Here is a 17,293-nt window from a genome sequence, read left to right as displayed (position 1 = left end):
ATTCATCAAGTTGACAACCGACGATGCCAAACGAACGCAATTATAGTTAAGATAGCGCCCTCGTTCAATTTAAAGAGCAATAAGCTTACGGACAAGATTACCAAATTAATCGAAGCTCGTCGGTTCTTTACCAGATTTCTACTAATTATACAATGCCAACACTAAAATATCATACAAGAAAATGGTTTCTAAACTTTTATTCGTTCACTTCGTGACTACCTTCAAGCTCAATATGTGGGCAGGGCCATTCCGGTTCTCCTCTAGACCACAGAATCTGTAAGTCACCTCTCTTCTTACCTAATGTCAGCAAAGTGCCTGCATTGGAGTGTAAATTTTGATCAGTTCAACTTAAAACCACACCATCTAGCATTCCAATATTATACGGAAACAAAGTATCCGCACTGGTTCTTGATCGCTTGATAAGAGAAAAACTATTGCACGTGTGATGCCCTTCAGTTATATTCATGTGTTTAAACTTTAAATGCCAAAGTGCATTGGACTAGGTTTACAGTGAACGAGAAAGAAAGGGATTTACCAAGTGTAAATGGAACAATGTAAAGAAGTGCTGGTTGGCCATGCCCATCCATCAAGTTTAATGCCACATATGTGATGAGAAGACCTGCCAAGGAACGTGAAACATCATGTTTTTCTTCCGGGAAACACGTCTAAAACCTTAAAGTAGCTGTCGAAAAACGCTCTTTATTATATCTTACCTAATCCATAAGCAATCATTGCCCAAATGAAGTATCCAGCACGGAGAGTCTTATTTGCCAACCAATCATACCTGGGAAAACCATGAATAGTCGTAAATTTATTATTCCACTGCATATAAACAGCCCCAAGATTTGACACATGGAGAAATGCTGATAACAAGTCTTTTTGCAAATTGGGGATAGGACGTAGAGGTTAAACCTGAGCGAGAATGCTACAAGCAGGCCTGGTAATAGGATGTCACCAAATCCTATGATGCTGAAACCACCCCATGGGTCGAACATGCGTGGGATCTTTAGTAGCATTGGAATACCATCCTCTCCACTTTTGTCACCACGAGCTACCTGTAAAAGGGAGACCAAGCCGTTAAAATGACTCTCGGGCATTTCAAATCCTTCAAAAATGAAATGTTTATGTCATAGGGGCCTTAAATAAAGCAAGTGGAGAAACATGCAAGGATCACTTACCACAATCATCACGCTTTCATGGAACAACTTCTTAGAAACAAACACCCAAAAGATGTCATACAAGAAGGCACAACTGAGGAGGACCGTACCCACCTAATTAACAAAACCACCTCTCATCAGTTTCTAGGAAAGCTTACACATATATATAGTATATACTATCCGGTATCTTCTCATTAAAGCTTTTGAGATGAACAGCTACCATCCACTGTCAAAAAAGACGAGTGTTTTTTTTTATCAACTTTTAGAATGACTAGATAATTGTTAAGGAAGAAATACACACATCTGAAATTTCTGATTCAGTAGAGTAGATACACCATAGCAAATCAAAAAGAAGAATACGTGTAAATACTTAAGTCAATCAAATTCCAGTAGAATTTTCAAACGCAGAGATATTCAGCTGCACACGTGGACACCCTGTACTTTAAATGCTACAACCCCATAATTACAGTCAATTAGTTCCACAAATGAGCAGTGATTTAGAGTGTTTGGAAAACGAATTGCCGGAAAACGAATTGCCTACTCTGTTTTTACCAACCACAATAATTTCAGGCCAAAAAGAGGAATACCAGTCAAACATACAAGTTCAAAGTATTACCTTCAGATTAGGTATTCGAACAATTTGAAGAACTGTGATTATCAACGCAATTCCCTGATCAAAGATTCATTAAAATTAAAGCCACCATTAGTTGAGACAAAATCTATACTGCATAGCTTTAAGTTCAAGAAAGAAGGGGCAAAATCTATGATGCCATTGGGAAAAATTCTTTTGATAGGACAAATAATCTTACAAGTATATCTTGACCAATCCAGGCAAAGGAAAGGTTGCGATAAACTCCCCAAAGAACAGCAAATGTTATGCAGAACGGAGAAACAGCCAAAGTTAAGTATGAGACTGCTCCCAAGATAGGTACTTTAATGTACAATTCTCCGGTACGTTTGAACCACCTGCGAAAATGTATAATTAATTTAAGACCTTAAAGCAAGTTCACACTGGGTGACTCTTTCAATGTACACTGCCACCAGTTTTCTGGTCTGTCTTTACTTTACTCAAATGATTTAGTCAAATTAAACTAGAACTTGAGATTGTGTCTTGAATAATGTTCTAGAAAATATTCAGAGAATCAGAAGATCAGAAGAATAACAATTCCCACATTGAAAACAACTTCCCAATAATCTTATGATAAACCATCCCCAGATAAAAGGGACATAAAGAAGTATTCCGTTAAAAATTTGATTTGCACACATGCATACAGTCACACAGACACTGAAAAATAAATAGACAAAAACTGATAGACTGCAAGTGCACTGACACTCGTCAGGTGACCAAAAGGCGAATCATAATAAAGTGTCAGAGATTGTTTCAATAAGAGATGAAACAAACTGTACCTCAACAACAATGCAACCAAGCAAGTTTGCAATCCCTGGATATGAAGATTGATGAAGTTAGATATAATCATTCGATAAAGCAATAAGCACAAAATATATAATGTCAAATACGTTAACATTACAAAACTAAAGCCTGCACAACTTCAGAACGTAAATGTTTACTGTGCAGGGAACTTGAGAGATAAATGCTTTGTGTAAGTATATAAGTGAGCATGCAGAGGAATATTGTGTCGTTAATTAGAAATGGGAGGACTCATACCTCTACACCACCTATGCAGAAAAGAACCACCAAAAGCACAACGAACCAGGCTGACATAAGCTTGTACAGTATAACCAAGAAGCATGAAGCAATAACAACAAACAAGACTGCTGACGTTGTGCTGATGTCTACTACACTAGCACCTAAAGGAGTTTTGGCACGTGGGATTTCATCAGCAGCATCCTACAAGACAAGATAATGTTGAAGTCAATACTTACAACGAAATGTCAGTAGAACAACACTCTGTGAGGGAACATATAAACCTACAACTATTTAGCTAAGGTTGGGAAAAGGAGACCTTTAATAGCCTTTCATGTTCAATAGCTGCTTCTCTGGCACTCCATGCAGACCAAAAGGATGCACACAAGATGGTGCCGACTGCCATCAACCATAAAAATACTTCTGCAATGTCAACTACAGGTCGCTTTGGAGAGTACAGCTGCACAGACACTGCAGAGAGCCTACAATTAGAACGCTATCCAGTAAAGGTATTAGATACACATGTATAGTATACCCAACAAAAGTTCTAAAATTATTTGCAACCTGAAACCTGAGTGGAAAGTACAAACAGATGAGACAAATGGATAAGCCAGTAAAAGAATAAAAAACGAAAAAAAATAAAAAAACCCATAACCATAGAACTGTTACAAACTTTTGCAGCTTAGAAATCACCTGAGGGTAAAGAACCTTACCCAATGAATTGCTCATTAACATCTTTTCCAAGGTCGAACCCGCATCCTGTGGGAGCATGACTGTTGGTATGTGAATATCTAGAGCAGTTTCATCTGGCTCACACACCATCTTGTAAAGTTCTGCAACAAAAAGAGACAAGTTTGATATGAAATGAAAATGGTTGCAATGCATTTTATTTCCGCTTGTTACATTTCCATGTTTCAACCATCATATATACCAAATTGAAATCTCGAAAACTAGTCTCTTATCCAGGAAAATGAGAACTAGGATGATAGTTTCAATCTCTCTAAGCAGTACAACAACAAGAACACACACACACACACACCCGCAGATAAAATATTTAGATACTCAAGCTTTCCGAACGCATCATTGCTACATAATGCTACACATCATACTTCAGAAACACAAAATCCTTACCTTTCTGGTTATTTATAATGAGGACAGCAGAAGCATTGGCAGCTTGGGCAATATTTGCCTTAGTTGTGAATTTGCATTGGCCTCGGTCAACCATGATAACATCTCCAGTAAGCTGCAAAAAAGCAAAATGTGAAATTGATGTTGACAAACCTATAATGTATATGCTTGATACGTGTGACCATGAAACCTTCTTTTTTGGTTTGCTGCAACAATCGCGAGGATCAGAAAGAACAAGGTGAGTTTGCTGTGCATTTTTCTCCTTTGAAACAATCGTAGTTCCAAATCTAGCACCCACACCAACAAACTCATTTGCCTCAACTCCATCAATCCAAGTTTGAACTTTTACCTGCAAAACAGTTCGTGAAAGAGCAGTAATCATATATACATAGAAATATAAATTGCTAAAAGGTCGTTTATTTTGCATGATCCCTCCAGAAAAAGAAAAAGAAAAAAAAAAAAGCAGCTTCAATAAACCCGATTAAAACCAACTTTCCTTAAATCCAGATATGAACTATCAAGTTGAAGAAAAAAATGAGTTTTATGGAAACAACGGTATACGTCCCAGCCAATAACATCTGACCACAAGTCTACATATTTCACTATCAATTTAAAACAGGAAACGAAATATAAATAAAAAACAAATAGAAAAGGAAACATCATTATGAGCCAAAACCCAAAAGAACGGAGAGTTTATCCATCCATAATGTCTCCGTCCCCGAAAAATTCATAGCTTAAATACCATTACCATTGCCAGTTCTTTATAATCACGAGATAGTACAAAATATTAAGTACAGATTCAAATTAATTACCAAAGTTCAACTTAATAGAGGAAAACAATAAGCATCCTACCCAAACTCCTAAAAGGGCAACATTTCGAAGGCCAGGAGAAAAAATAGAAGGAAATATATAAGTATGAGCAGGATGCCGAAACGGGGAGGATATAGAAACTTACTGAACAGTAACTCATGTTGTTCGTATCAATTTCAGTAAAATCAAACAACAACAACCACCCAATTCCAATCCAAAAAGAACCTAAACAAAGAAAATTCAATACTTTTAACTTCATGGGGGTAAATTAACAGCTCCAAATTAACCAAAGATGGGAACTTCTAATCGGATAAATATACAAATGAACCAATTTTACACAAAACCCATGAACATAAAAAGCAAAACTCATAATCCAAAACAAAACAAAAAAAAAAAAATCCTAAAAGGGTTGAAGAGAAAAAGCAGCATTAGATTACCAAAACGAAATTGTTCTCGCACCCGGGCTTCTTCGGAGCAGAATCGTCATCGTGCACTATATCCCCGGCAGTGACAGAGCTCGGATTACCGACCAGTATAACAGTCAAAGCTGAAACAAAAACCAACCCACAAAGCCTCTGCAAATCCATCAGTTCTTCAACCCCTTCCGGCGATCTTTCAAGAACAACCCTTTTGGTTCTTCCTCCTCTGCATCACAGATTTGCAGAGATTGTAGACATCGAAGAAAGATAGAGAGAGAGAGAAAGGGGCTTTGTTTTTGGTTTTTGGGATTGTTACCAGAAGAAGGAATCAAGGAAGTAAAATATTAGCTAAAAAAAAAAAGTATTAATAAATTGAAAATTGAAAGTGTTTGGATCTACTGTGTGTTCTGGTGCAGAGTGACGTATAATTGGAGAAATTTTTCTAAATGACGGGTTCCTCACACATTAGGATTTAGTTTTTTATATTTATTGAAATATAAAATTGAAGGATATCTAAGATGTCAAATCACCATGTGTGAGGGAACACCATATGTCATGGTGTTCCCGTCACTTAGAAATAATTCCTCGTATAATTGGACTTCTTGACATCAAAAACAGCTGTTTAGTGGGCCAGTTATTATTTTAGTAATATTTTTCGTTTCATTGTTGAAAGAAGTTCAAAGTTCAATTTTTTACATCTTCATTTCGATCCCATGTAATGAGGCAGTTTAGATCTCGTTGTATAGGCCACCAGAGGAAGCCTTCGTTGCCAGGCTAGCCTATCAAGACGCTTAACCATGCCTAACAACGATTAAACGTTACAAGTTATAATGGAGAAATAGTTCGCAGTTCGATCATAAGAGATGATTCAATATCTAATTTAAGCATTAAATTATCTTTAGCTCACACTATATCAATGTGACAAGATCTTATCTATCTTTTCTCTCTTGATTAATTGATTAGCTGTTTCGAGGATGACATTTATAAGAATCGACTCTATGAATTAGTAATCATTTGCAAATTTGCAAATTTTGTCAAAGCATACTACAAATATCCTTTTGGAGATGAAGCACATTCATGTTGGTAAAACCAAAAGACAGATATAGATTTCTTGTCTTTGCCAACATAAACGTGTTCCCACAAGGCATTCTGTTGGTTTGTTGTTCGACTTGCATGTGGCAATGTCCATGACTCCATAGATAGAAATTAACGTAAGTTAGTACGCTAATAAAACAATAAAAACAAAGTTATAAATTACGAATGTCATATGATATTGTAGTCGAATAATATTTATTTTTACTTGTAGATGAGAGATTTAAGTTCAAATCATGTGAATGACGAATTCACTATTAATATAAAAATCGTAATTTACAAATCAAACAAAACAGAAAAGTTGAAACAGGTTGAGGATTACGTTTCCATATACCTCTATGCTATTCCTTGACCCCACATATCTAACAGAAAATGGTTTTGCAGGAGCATCACGTTTTTGTCTCTCAGCTTGTCCTTCTCATAATTTATAATTTGTTTGTGTATACATTTTTTTTCCATTTCTATTGGTTTACATGGCATGTTTGGCAGTATTTTAAAAGCACTTTCAGCAAATGTACTTATGAGCACAAGTGGATTTCAATCTTAATGTGGGGGCGGTTAGTAACTCTACTAAGCAAAAAGACAACTCGGTGGTAGCGAGGTTGAAGTGAATATTTATTTTCTGCGAAGTGAATTGGACACAACATTTTTCACCTACTAAAGAGTGTAGAAGATAAAAAATTGTGCCAAAAACTTATTTGTTTTGTTCTGTTCGTATCTTTGTTAGTGTCAGAGAACTAAGATTTTGCTAGGCAAATGAGAATTTGATGATGTTAGAGAAAATTTAAACATTCATAGAACAAAATCAACAGACCCCAAATCATATCCAAATCAAGAAAACAAAATGTTATCCAGAATTCTCTAAACAACCGCAGTTTGTTCTTTCCAACAGACAAATTGGGTGCAGAAGCAAAATTTTCAAAGCATATCACAGGAAAGTACCTCCTCTAGAATTAAAGAAATTTGAAGGGCAGTAGAAGTTTAGTTCAATTGTTGCCGGCTTTGGAAAAGTTAAATACAGAAAGTGCTTTCTGCAGAAGTTCGAATCCGGTCCACTGTTCAACCATGTTGCAACTGTTACTACTTTGGGAACAAATAGCCCTCTTCAAGGTCTTTGTTTTGAAATGCCTTGTGTGTACCATGAGCTTTACTCATGGAGTGTCGGTAGACATTGTTTGCGAAATAGTCTTCTGATTTAGTATAGCTTCCGCCGAAGAAGCTTGAAGCTCCTCCTTCCATCTTTAAACCCATTATGTTCTTTTCTTCCCGGGGCAAGTATTCGGAACTTACTTGGCTCGGAATGCTAAGACCGATATCATCACCCTGATGAAATGGAACTGGGAATCCATTTCCAATGCTTGAACTTGGGATGCGTTGTTTATCAAAACAATTCGCATTTCTCGACCTTATTTGAGGAAAGCTTCCATCCCTTTCGAGCTGCTGCATGCCGGATAATTTTCCACACTTTACTTTGAGCATTGGATTTACCATCACAGAGTTCACATCTAGTTTGTTTATGTCAAATGGTGTTCCAATATAATTGCTTGATGAAGTACTGAGCGTATAGTTCTCACCGCGTGGCTTAGTTAACACGGTGGGCAATGTCAAATACATCGAAGAAGGTACTTGACTGGGATGCTGCATCAGGACGTTCTTGTCTGTGGAATAGGATTGAAAATTTGGCTTAACATGATACAAATTATCAGAACCAGCTGCTGTATTGCTTTTAACACTCCTCCCTAAAGATTCAATATCGCATTGTCGAGGTTTTGTGCCGAACTCAAAGTTGTTCCGATAGTTCACTTGAAATTTTACTTTTTCATCCAGATGTTGCACTTGGACCGTCTCCTTCACATTGTTGTGATGGTGTGCAAATACATTCTCCTTAGAGTTGCTTTCTCGATGCACTGGGACATTCTTCCCAAAGTTGTTTTGATGCTGAATGTTATCCTCATTTTTTCTTTCGTTATTCACCTGTATGTTCTCTTTATAGATGGTGTTCTTCTCAAAGTCATTTCCATGTTGTACTTGAACATTTTTCCCTCCAGAACTTCCTTCTCTCCGTTCAAGTCGCGGGGCGGCATCATCATCCACCAGTTTTTGCATTTCCTTCCTCATCCATGAAAGAAAATTTTCTCTCGTCACTTTAAGATTCTCTAATAGGGACTCCTTGAAGATTTTAAGTTCATCCAAAGCAGCAGCAGAATTGTAAACGCCAGTTTTACTCTTTTTTCTACTATTCTTCTTACTCCTAAGGTGCACCCTTTTGGCTTTCTTTGACATGTTTTGATCTTCCCCACAAGGAATGAACATGCCAGTTTGCTGAGCTCTGCAGTTATCGACTGCTTCATCGTTTTCAAGTGAAATCAAACCGGAAACCAGTTTACGCTTCTCGTGAGCCGCCTCACTACTTGATTTAGAATCGTCACTTGAAGAATCATTGTCGTTGTCCTTCCTCCTGAACTCCCACCTTTGCTGTTTAACCTCATCACCCATCCCAAAGCTAGACGACGTCAGAGCTTTACTGATTTGCTATCATACAACTCTGAATACTGCACTTGCTCTAAGAAAGAAGTTTGCTTGAAAACACCGGTAGCTAGAACCGCAATTTATCTGGCATCTTCTGTTGATTTCTTTGCTCAAGCCTACGTGGAAATAAGAAACAAAGGGTCAAGTTGAATGAACAAATGGGATAACAAATCGAGTATAGTATTCATCTTCTTTAATAACAGGAAATAACAATTAAACACTGACAAAGACAACCACATGATTGAAAACCAAATGTAGTCCACGAATTTCGTAGCGGAAACGTTGATTGGTTTAAGAACAGAAATGGATTACTAGATTCAGTAACTTTGAACAACATACAAACGCAACACAATGTGACCTTGATAAGAACACCAGAGTGACTCGATCAGTCAGTCTAGCGCTACAGGGAAAATTGAAATTCAACTCCTACAAACCCAAGCCCCCAACTTCGACAAAGTCCCAAACTTAAGCAAATAATCAAGAACAAAATTAAAAATTAAGAGCTCTGTAAATCTTGTAACACCAGAAGTTATAACAGCCCAGAAATACTAGCACAATAAGCCACCTTTTTGACACAAAACGCTAACAGTTCGTATAGTTATTAGCAATATATATATATATATATATGCAGGTTTTAACTGTCACAACATCCATGTATAAATTCAGAAACCCAGAAACATGATCATAAAAAGCTTGAAAATTTGGCATCAAAAAGTGGAGGAATTATCAAGAGCAACATACAAATACCTACAGAATATATAAATTTTTATTCATTTTTTTCTTCATTTGTGGGATGGAAATTTTCATACCATAACATCAGTGGATGAGAATCTGATGAGACAATGAAGTTCCTCTGCTCAAACTCAGACAGCTCTCCAGGTGGTTCAGCATTAGCTTTTTGTTTTTGCATCAGAAATTCAGAATATATATCCGGCTCTCTCCAAAAGGAAAGTAAAAATGTATGTGGCTTTGGGTGTAATAAATATTAATGTATTTTTTGTCACCACATAAACCGTGTGCACTTAAACTTTTGACTTGAATTGGGATTGTGATTAGCGTTACATATTCCTTTCGTAAATTGCGAGTTATGATTGTTGACGTATTATTTGGTTTAATCTAAAGCTTTATTTTAGTAGTATAAAAAGCATATGGCCTTGATAGGTAAAAGAGTTAATGATATTCTGCACCCAAATTCACGACACTAATGCTTGTTATCTGTTTCCACCAAACCTCCTCCCCCCATTTTATGATGCCAAGAAAAGTTTGCCTTGCCAAGATTTTATATATCTTGCCTTTTCTTCCGGCCCTCCCTCTCTTATTTTGGGAGTTATTTTATTTTATTTTTCCTTTTTCGGGTTTTTCTCACATAAAGTTATAACACAAATGTAAATTATGCTAGTTAATTATGACAGTGTGACCACCTCGCTTACTCAAGTTCAATTCCTTTTCATAAGATTGGAATAATTTAAAATAGAATATTGTTATGCAGAAAAAAGTTATAATATATATTTTTCCCCATTAAACTTTAGAAGAAATTTTTATGGTTCGTTTCTACATAGTTGTCTATTTTCTTAATTTCAATAGAACAGTAAATTTGAATGACAAACTTGGAAATATATTTTCATTTTTGGTAGAAAATATACTCGTTGGAAAAGAAATTTAAAAGGGGGTGACCATGATTGTATTTGACGCATTAAATTAAAATTTAACAATACTTCGCGTAGAATATCACTTGTACTAAAAAATTAAAATTAACACTGATGAGAGAGAGAGAGAGAGAGAGCTAACAGGACCAATCAATTGGGTTAATTTAAATTGTGACATTGGCAAATCCAGGATCTCAGCTACGAGTACATTCTACATTCTACACAAGCATAGCCTTACAAAAATTGTGTCACCTAATAACCTTTCTAGGGTTAAAATTTTTCAGCTTTCTCCAAAACAACACTGCCTCAAAAGACCAACTCCTCACCAACCTGCATACGTGAAGAAAATGTTAAGATATATATATATCAGCCTTAGTAAGTTGAATGTATACCAGTCTTAGTAACCAAGAAATAAACGTCAATTAGTAAGTTGAATGTATACCAGTCTTAGTAACCAAGAAGCTGTTATCGACTGCCTTCGCATATAATGTATATCGTTGACTTGACCAGACAAAGGTTGATACACACTTGGTCACATGCATTCTAGATAAAGTATCTCCTATTGTACGTCAAAACAACGTGGAAGTATACTTCCGTTCGCCTTAGCAAAATGTACTCCTTTTATAAAAGATCAATGACTTTCAGGTAACCTGCATCAGATCAACGAAAACAATGATTACTTTGCGCACACATAGCGATGATTCCTCACCTGCAAGATCTAGAACAATTGCATGTAGCTTTTCTTTAAACAGGATAAAAGAGAAAAATCAATCATAAATAGAAATGCTGTTTTTCAAGCCATTTTTTCCCTCATAGGGATTGTTAGGTCTTCTGGAGATGCTAAGAAACAGAGATACCCCAAGTAAATGCAAAATTACTGTCAGTTAACCTACCTCCATGGAAATTCACTTGTGTCTATTCCAGCTTGGTGAAGCTCATCAACGTACTGTAATGCCTCTCGGCACTCTTCCCGGTCATCAAAGAACTCTTTTTTGTCACCTTCGATCTGATATGCTTCATGCCCTTTGCCAGCAACCACCTGCAGTAATGCAACATAATCTTAAAAAGAGCAACAAGGAGAGTCATGACAACTGGAAAACAATTCCAGGGAGGGTACCCATATTTTGTAATTCATCTCACACGGAAAATCTATATTATAGTGGCTAGAGTAATCATAATTTGTTTGCAAACGTACAAACTTATTTCTTTTTCAAAACCTTTAAGCTTCTTTGTTAGTTTTCACCACCAGCGTTCTCTCAGAATCTTTTAAGGAATACCACTTCATCATCTTGCAAAACCAAAATACATACTAATTCTTTTATTTTTCTTAGAAGACAAAAGTAAAATAATTGCCAATTTTGAGGGGTTGCGTTTGTGATTTGAAATGACTAGATGCAGGGTACCATTGAACTCTACGCATAAGCAATAATATACATAGAAGCAAAAAATGATACTAATTAAATCTTTTGAGAGAGTGGATAGCCATATTGTGACTTTTTTCCTGTATATGCATAAATCTTGCATATGGAAGAGATTTGGGGCTTCATAAACTTACAACCATATCACCTTCCTCGCCCATGGCAACAGCACAACGTACAGCTACTCGTCTAATATCATGAAGGAAAAGCCTATGACCATTTGCAAGAGGTGGGTAGTAATCGTTCTCCCCGTGTTTTAAGTAATCTTGCATTGTCCATCCTACACCAGCCAACATATCATCCAAGATGTCCACTGAAACAAATGACAAGCGTAAGCTTTAGGACACCAAGACTTGATAATACAAGAGAACAATAAGCATTAAACAATAGCATTTCTAGAGAGACCGGCCACAGCTAAATTTAGAGTCACACAAACATTATAGAAGTTACCCCATCGATGGATTTTTTTTTAAGTCGAGTAACATTTTACAACGTCAATAATAGCAAACAAATAAAAAATCAGTGTTGAGGTTTGCTATACATACATGGATCTTCATTCTTTGGATTGTCAGACGTCAGTATGGTCACGTCACTTTTATCTGTTGCAATCTTCGTCATCATGGGTCTTTTCCCTCTGTCACTCTCTCCAGGACAACCAATTACTTCACATAAAGCACAAATAATTGGTCAGCAAAGAAAGAACAACTACATTTTTTCGCATAAATATTTTATTATTAGTGCTCCATAATTGGTCATCATGGGAAAAAAAATTATGATAAAAAGACTCTTAAACACAGAACATGAATAAGAATAGCCTTCTTACAAAATGGTTTCAACCCTACAATTTACTCAACCTAGACATTACTACTTTTTATTAGCAATATTGCAGTTTTGACGTGGGCAGAGAAGTTGTATACATATTGCAAGCCTGCAGTTAAACAGTTATGCTAATTTCAGATGTGAAAATACACAAAACGAGACATAAGAAGCATACCAGTAATAATCCTCCTTGAACCAAGCTCCCTTACAGAATCCAATAGCCTAGACAAGGCATCAGGAGTATGAGCATAGTCCACAATTACTCCAAAGGCCTGTTCCTCATCTATTAATTCACACCTCCCTGGAACTGCATCAACCTCTTCAATTCCTCTAACGATATCCTCCAATGGTGCTCCGACTGCAATCCCAACAGCCACAGCAGCCAGTATATTGTATATATTATGTCTTCCAAGTAAGCCTGATGATATCTCCAATATACCATTTGGAGTATTGACTAAAACCTGTGTCTCAAACAAGGAAAGTTCAAACTTCAAGGGGTGAACGTCTGCATTCGTATTCTCCATGGCAAAGGTCACAACTGGAACATCTGGGTTGCCTTGTGCAATAAAGAAGGTTGCATTCGGATCATCAATGTTCACAACTTTCCTGTGCCGTTCCGGATCCACCATCCTTGAAAACAACTTAGCCTTTGCATCCCTATACTCCTCCTCAGTCTTGTGAAAATCCAGATGGTCTCTCGTTAAATTTGTGAAAACTGCTATGTCAAAGTCAACTTCATCGCACCTGGATAGAGCAAGACCATGAGAAGAAGCCTCCATGACAACGGCTTCAGCCCCATTATGGAGCATCTTAGCCATCAAATTTTGAACCAAAACAGCATCCGGGGTCGTGTTAGGTGACTCCAACTTATTATCCCCATGCACGTAATATGCAACTGTACTCAACATACCGGTCCTCAATCCCATCGCTTCATACATACCCTTTATCAAATATGCAGTTGTGGTCTTCCCATTTGTTCCCGTTATCCCAATCACCGCCATATTCTTCGACGGGTACCGATAAAACGACGCAGCCAATGCAGGTAAATCCGCATTTGTATCTTCCACAATGACCAATGCCTTACACCCCAGACTTTCCTCCATGTATATCTCTTTACTCGCTACAACAGCCACCGCACCTCTCTTAATAGCCTCACTCAAATACAAATGCCCGTCGGTCTTGCTCCCAACACAGCACACAAACAAATCACCGGCATTAACCACCCTCGAATCGTGTTGAATTCCTGTAATCTCAACCTCTAAGTCACCATAAACCGACACGGGTACCACTTTACTCTCATCCAAAAGCTCAGCCAAGCTCATTTTAAACTTAGGTTCCACAATCCTAGCCCTAGTTTTACCATAATTATCAAAATCCAAATCAAATTCAGAATTCAAACGCAAAATCCCATCTTTACCATCCAAATCACTGACCTTGGGATCGAATTTCTCCGGCCCGTCTTCCTCTTCGTCCTCGCCAACAACCCTAATCCCCTGAAGCTCCTCAATCTCCTCCAAATCCACTACCTCCTCAGGGTCCAATTCGTCAACCGCCACAATCTCTTTCTTAGGGTTTGGCTTCAGAAGCCCCTGCTTCACAAACTCCTTGCGTTTCAAGGCAATCGCCTGGTCGATGTCGCCAAACAAATCGTCCCCGGAGTTGTCGTTGACTACGGAATTGGGATTCTCCGGCGCGTCCTCCACGTCAGCAATGGCGTTGAGGAAGGTGTCCTGGTGCTTTAAGTAGTCTTCCTCTTGGAGCTTGCGGTGCCGCGAGGCCTGCCGCTGGATTTGCTGGAACTTGGACACTCCGTGGCCCGAGTCTTCCGGGGCTTCCGGCGGGTCGTCGTCGGCCGGGTCCGGGTAGTATTTGCCGTCCGGCCCGATTGCGTGGGTGGGCTTAATCGGCCGGGTGGAAAGGGAGGGAATTGAGGGTTTGAGGGAGGTGAAATTGGGTCTTAGAGAGAGAAAGTGGGGTTGAGGAGAGAGAAAGTGGGGGATTGAGAGGAAAGTGAAGGCCATGAGAGAGATTGAGGTTGCAGAGACTGATGAGAGAGAGGGAGAGGTTTTGGCGATGGGGAAGGGGATAGGGGGTTTAGTGCTGACGTGGCGAGCGGCGGGTTTTCTTTTCGCGGTTTTTGTTTTCTTTTGGATTTTAGTTTTTGGGCTTGGCGAAGTGTTTGGGCCAAAGTGCACCATAATGAGTTAGACATGTTTTTAGGACGATTATATCTACACATCTAAATGAGTTAATTTCTATTATTTGATTATTTTTAATTTATTTGATCCAACTGTCGAAAAATGTAACGGGTAGTAAAACGTAAAAAGTAATGGGTGAATAGACCCACTCTATTTTTAAAGATGATAAACCCACATCTATGTTAGCTTCTTACACATTTTTATTTAATTTTTTGACTTTTGGTTTGATTTATTTAATTTCACGACCAATAATGAAGAGAAATGTGTGAAAGACTAAGGAGGATGAGTGAAAATCAACCCTCTATAATAATTTTATTATTATGGATATAATTTATTGTAATTATCTATCTATACTTGCTATTTATTAAGAAAAGAGCTTTTGTCAACATCATTTCACAATTTTCAATTATGTTCTTATTTTTCCAATTTTTCCCTTAATATTAAACAAAAATTATTTATTGGGGAGATTTATGTCAAACTACAAAATCACTTTTTTAAGAAAGTATTTTCTCACAATCCCATTTTCTCTTCACCTTTCTTCTTTACAATAATTGCCATGAATTATTGCCTATTCCGATGTGAGGTGGAGGATACTTCTTGCGGTTCAAGCCGTGAATGGACTCTTCATCTAGAATTGGGTCTGGAATGCCTGTCAGAGTGTGAGCCCAACCATGAATGCGCTTATCAAAGTGTGGGGCTAACCGTGAATGCATACTTGCCTATGGACCTAGTCGAGAGTGAACTCTTCTTTGGATGCTAAGGTGAGAGAAACCATTACCCTAAGGGCCCAAGCGAGAATGCACATTGCCGGAATGATAGGTTAATGGCTAGTTAAGTAGCTGCTTACTTGGAAGCTGCTGGAAAGAAACGTCGTCACCTGCCCTCATCTTGCTTCGTGATATCTCATCAGTAGTGTGTTGAGTCTCAATGTGCTCCAAGAGCTTATTCACCAAGGTCGTTTGTTGCTCGAATGTGCTTGTCAAATATGCAACCTACTGAAATAGGTGTTCACCATTTAGGGCAAAAGAGATTGAAGGGTAGGCATCTCCATAAGTAGTGGAAGTATAATGACTTCGGGTGCAAAATTTGCGCCGAGACGAGTCAAATATAGGGAAAATGGAACTAAAATACCCACGGTTCAATTGTCGTTCGACAATCTGTCCGGCCAGTCTTGCTTGGGCCTGGATCGGTCTGGAAACCTAGAGTCGGATCGTTGAATTGGTCTAGGATGAAAGTTGGGCCGAGAGAACGTACTAGGCAACTAGAACAGGTCGGGTCACAATCTGGGGCCATAGGCGCTTGACCTTGTCGGTGTGACCCACCTGGCTTTGGGTTGCGCTAGGTTTGGGCCTTGACTGCTACAGGGATTAGATTGGGTGCTTCCTACATAACGGCTGGGACAAGAATGCCTTGGGCCTTGCATAGGGTTGCACCTTGGGCTTGTCGCTGCTCTACAACTTTTTTATCGTGGCCTAGGGGTGCACCGTGGGCCATTGCAGTGGCTGATGTCGGTGCTGCTATGGCCATGGTGGTGTCCTGTAGTGGTAGTGAAACTCCAGTCGCCATGTTGAGCCTCGAGGAGTGACGGCGTAAGGCCACGTCGCGATCTCCATCATCTGGTCCATATTCTTCAACGTAGAATGTTTCATTCATCGTGGTTTTGGAATTTCTCGCCATTTTATTGTTTCCCTAGGGCTATTCAAAGAACTTATAAAATAAACTTAGGAAGGTGTGGAGATTTTATGTATGTAACGGAAAATTTTGAAATGCAAATGCGAGAGCCTTCTTCGAGCGTTTGAATCAAGCTCTCAATGAAAACACCATTTTTGTGGTAACAAGAATTCACCGTCTTCGGTCTTGACGAATTTGTACCAACAAAACAAGAAACACTTTCAATTAAGGCCAAAGCCACACACGCCCGAGAGGTGGCGGATGGGTTTGACCAAAGGATCTTCGATGTCTAAGTCCGTAACTTTGAAAATAGTGAGTGTTTAGGGTCTGTATGTGTAGCAACAACTTACCAAAAATTGATGGAGATGAAGTATTTATAGGGAGGTGGCCAGCCTAGGTGTAGGGTTTTGTCGTACACATGGTTGTTTCCTATTGGCCAAGTTTATATCATCCGTAGGATGGATGAGGAAATAATTATCCCAAGATATTAATTAGAAGATGATATCTTGAGATGATGATGAAAGCATCCTCAATTGATTGTGATAAAGATTCCTTACTTGTTTGAGTTGATCTTCAATTGAGAATGTAGTAAAGATATGAATTGGTGATGAATTATATCTTTAATGCCTTTAACTTTTCCATGCCACGAGCAAGGGAACTTTAAGGAGGCAGAGTTAGCTGCTTTGACCTCCAGGTATGTTGAACTGGGCGTGGGAAGATTTGTGTGCCCAACCCATTTAATGAGAGCAATATTGTATTCT

The 17,293-nt window shown here is 38.3% G+C and overlaps 3 protein-coding genes across 3 annotated transcripts; all 3 read right to left on the bottom strand.

Moving 5' to 3' along the window:
• Positions 1–24: 24 nt before the first annotated feature.
• Positions 25–5,504, bottom strand: LOC103938472 (signal peptide peptidase-like 2). Its single transcript, XM_009348473.3, has 14 exons — positions 5,178–5,504; positions 4,121–4,279; positions 3,934–4,045; positions 3,516–3,635; positions 3,122–3,273; positions 2,824–3,006; positions 2,565–2,599; positions 1,967–2,123; positions 1,774–1,827; positions 1,179–1,271; positions 913–1,055; positions 714–784; positions 536–619; positions 25–315 (listed from the first exon to the last, which is right to left on the bottom strand). The coding sequence occupies exons 1-14, from the start codon at positions 5,325–5,327 to the stop codon at positions 197–199; spliced, it is 1,632 nt and encodes a 543-aa protein (XP_009346748.2). The 5' UTR covers positions 5,328–5,504; the 3' UTR covers positions 25–196.
• Positions 5,505–7,048: 1,544 nt separating this feature from the next.
• Positions 7,049–9,741, bottom strand: LOC103938471. The gene is made up of 2 exons (XM_009348472.3): positions 9,590–9,741; positions 7,049–8,896 (listed from the first exon to the last, which is right to left on the bottom strand). The coding sequence occupies exon 2, from the start codon at positions 8,745–8,747 to the stop codon at positions 7,332–7,334; it is 1,416 nt and encodes a 471-aa protein (XP_009346747.2). The 5' UTR covers positions 8,748–8,896; positions 9,590–9,741; the 3' UTR covers positions 7,049–7,331.
• Positions 9,742–10,558: 817 nt separating this feature from the next.
• Positions 10,559–14,755, bottom strand: LOC103938470 (UDP-N-acetylmuramoyl-L-alanyl-D-glutamate--2,6-diaminopimelate ligase MurE homolog, chloroplastic). The gene is made up of 6 exons (XM_009348471.3): positions 12,839–14,755; positions 12,390–12,506; positions 11,982–12,157; positions 11,320–11,465; positions 10,869–11,076; positions 10,559–10,756 (listed from the first exon to the last, which is right to left on the bottom strand). Exons 1-5 carry the CDS (start codon positions 14,682–14,684, stop codon positions 11,058–11,060), a joined length of 2,304 nt encoding a protein of 767 aa, XP_009346746.2. The 5' UTR covers positions 14,685–14,755; the 3' UTR covers positions 10,559–10,756; positions 10,869–11,057.
• Positions 14,756–17,293: the final 2,538 nt, after the last annotated feature.

This window comes from the organism of the source record quoted next, unplaced genomic scaffold, assembly GCF_019419815.1.
Source record: "Pyrus x bretschneideri cultivar Hongxiangsu unplaced genomic scaffold, Pyrus_bretschneideri_v1 Contig3, whole genome shotgun sequence".
Taxonomy (NCBI): Eukaryota; Viridiplantae; Streptophyta; class Magnoliopsida; order Rosales; family Rosaceae; genus Pyrus; species Pyrus x bretschneideri.
Note: the sequence above shows the minus strand (reverse complement) of the source record. Positions and strands in the feature narration are given on the sequence as shown.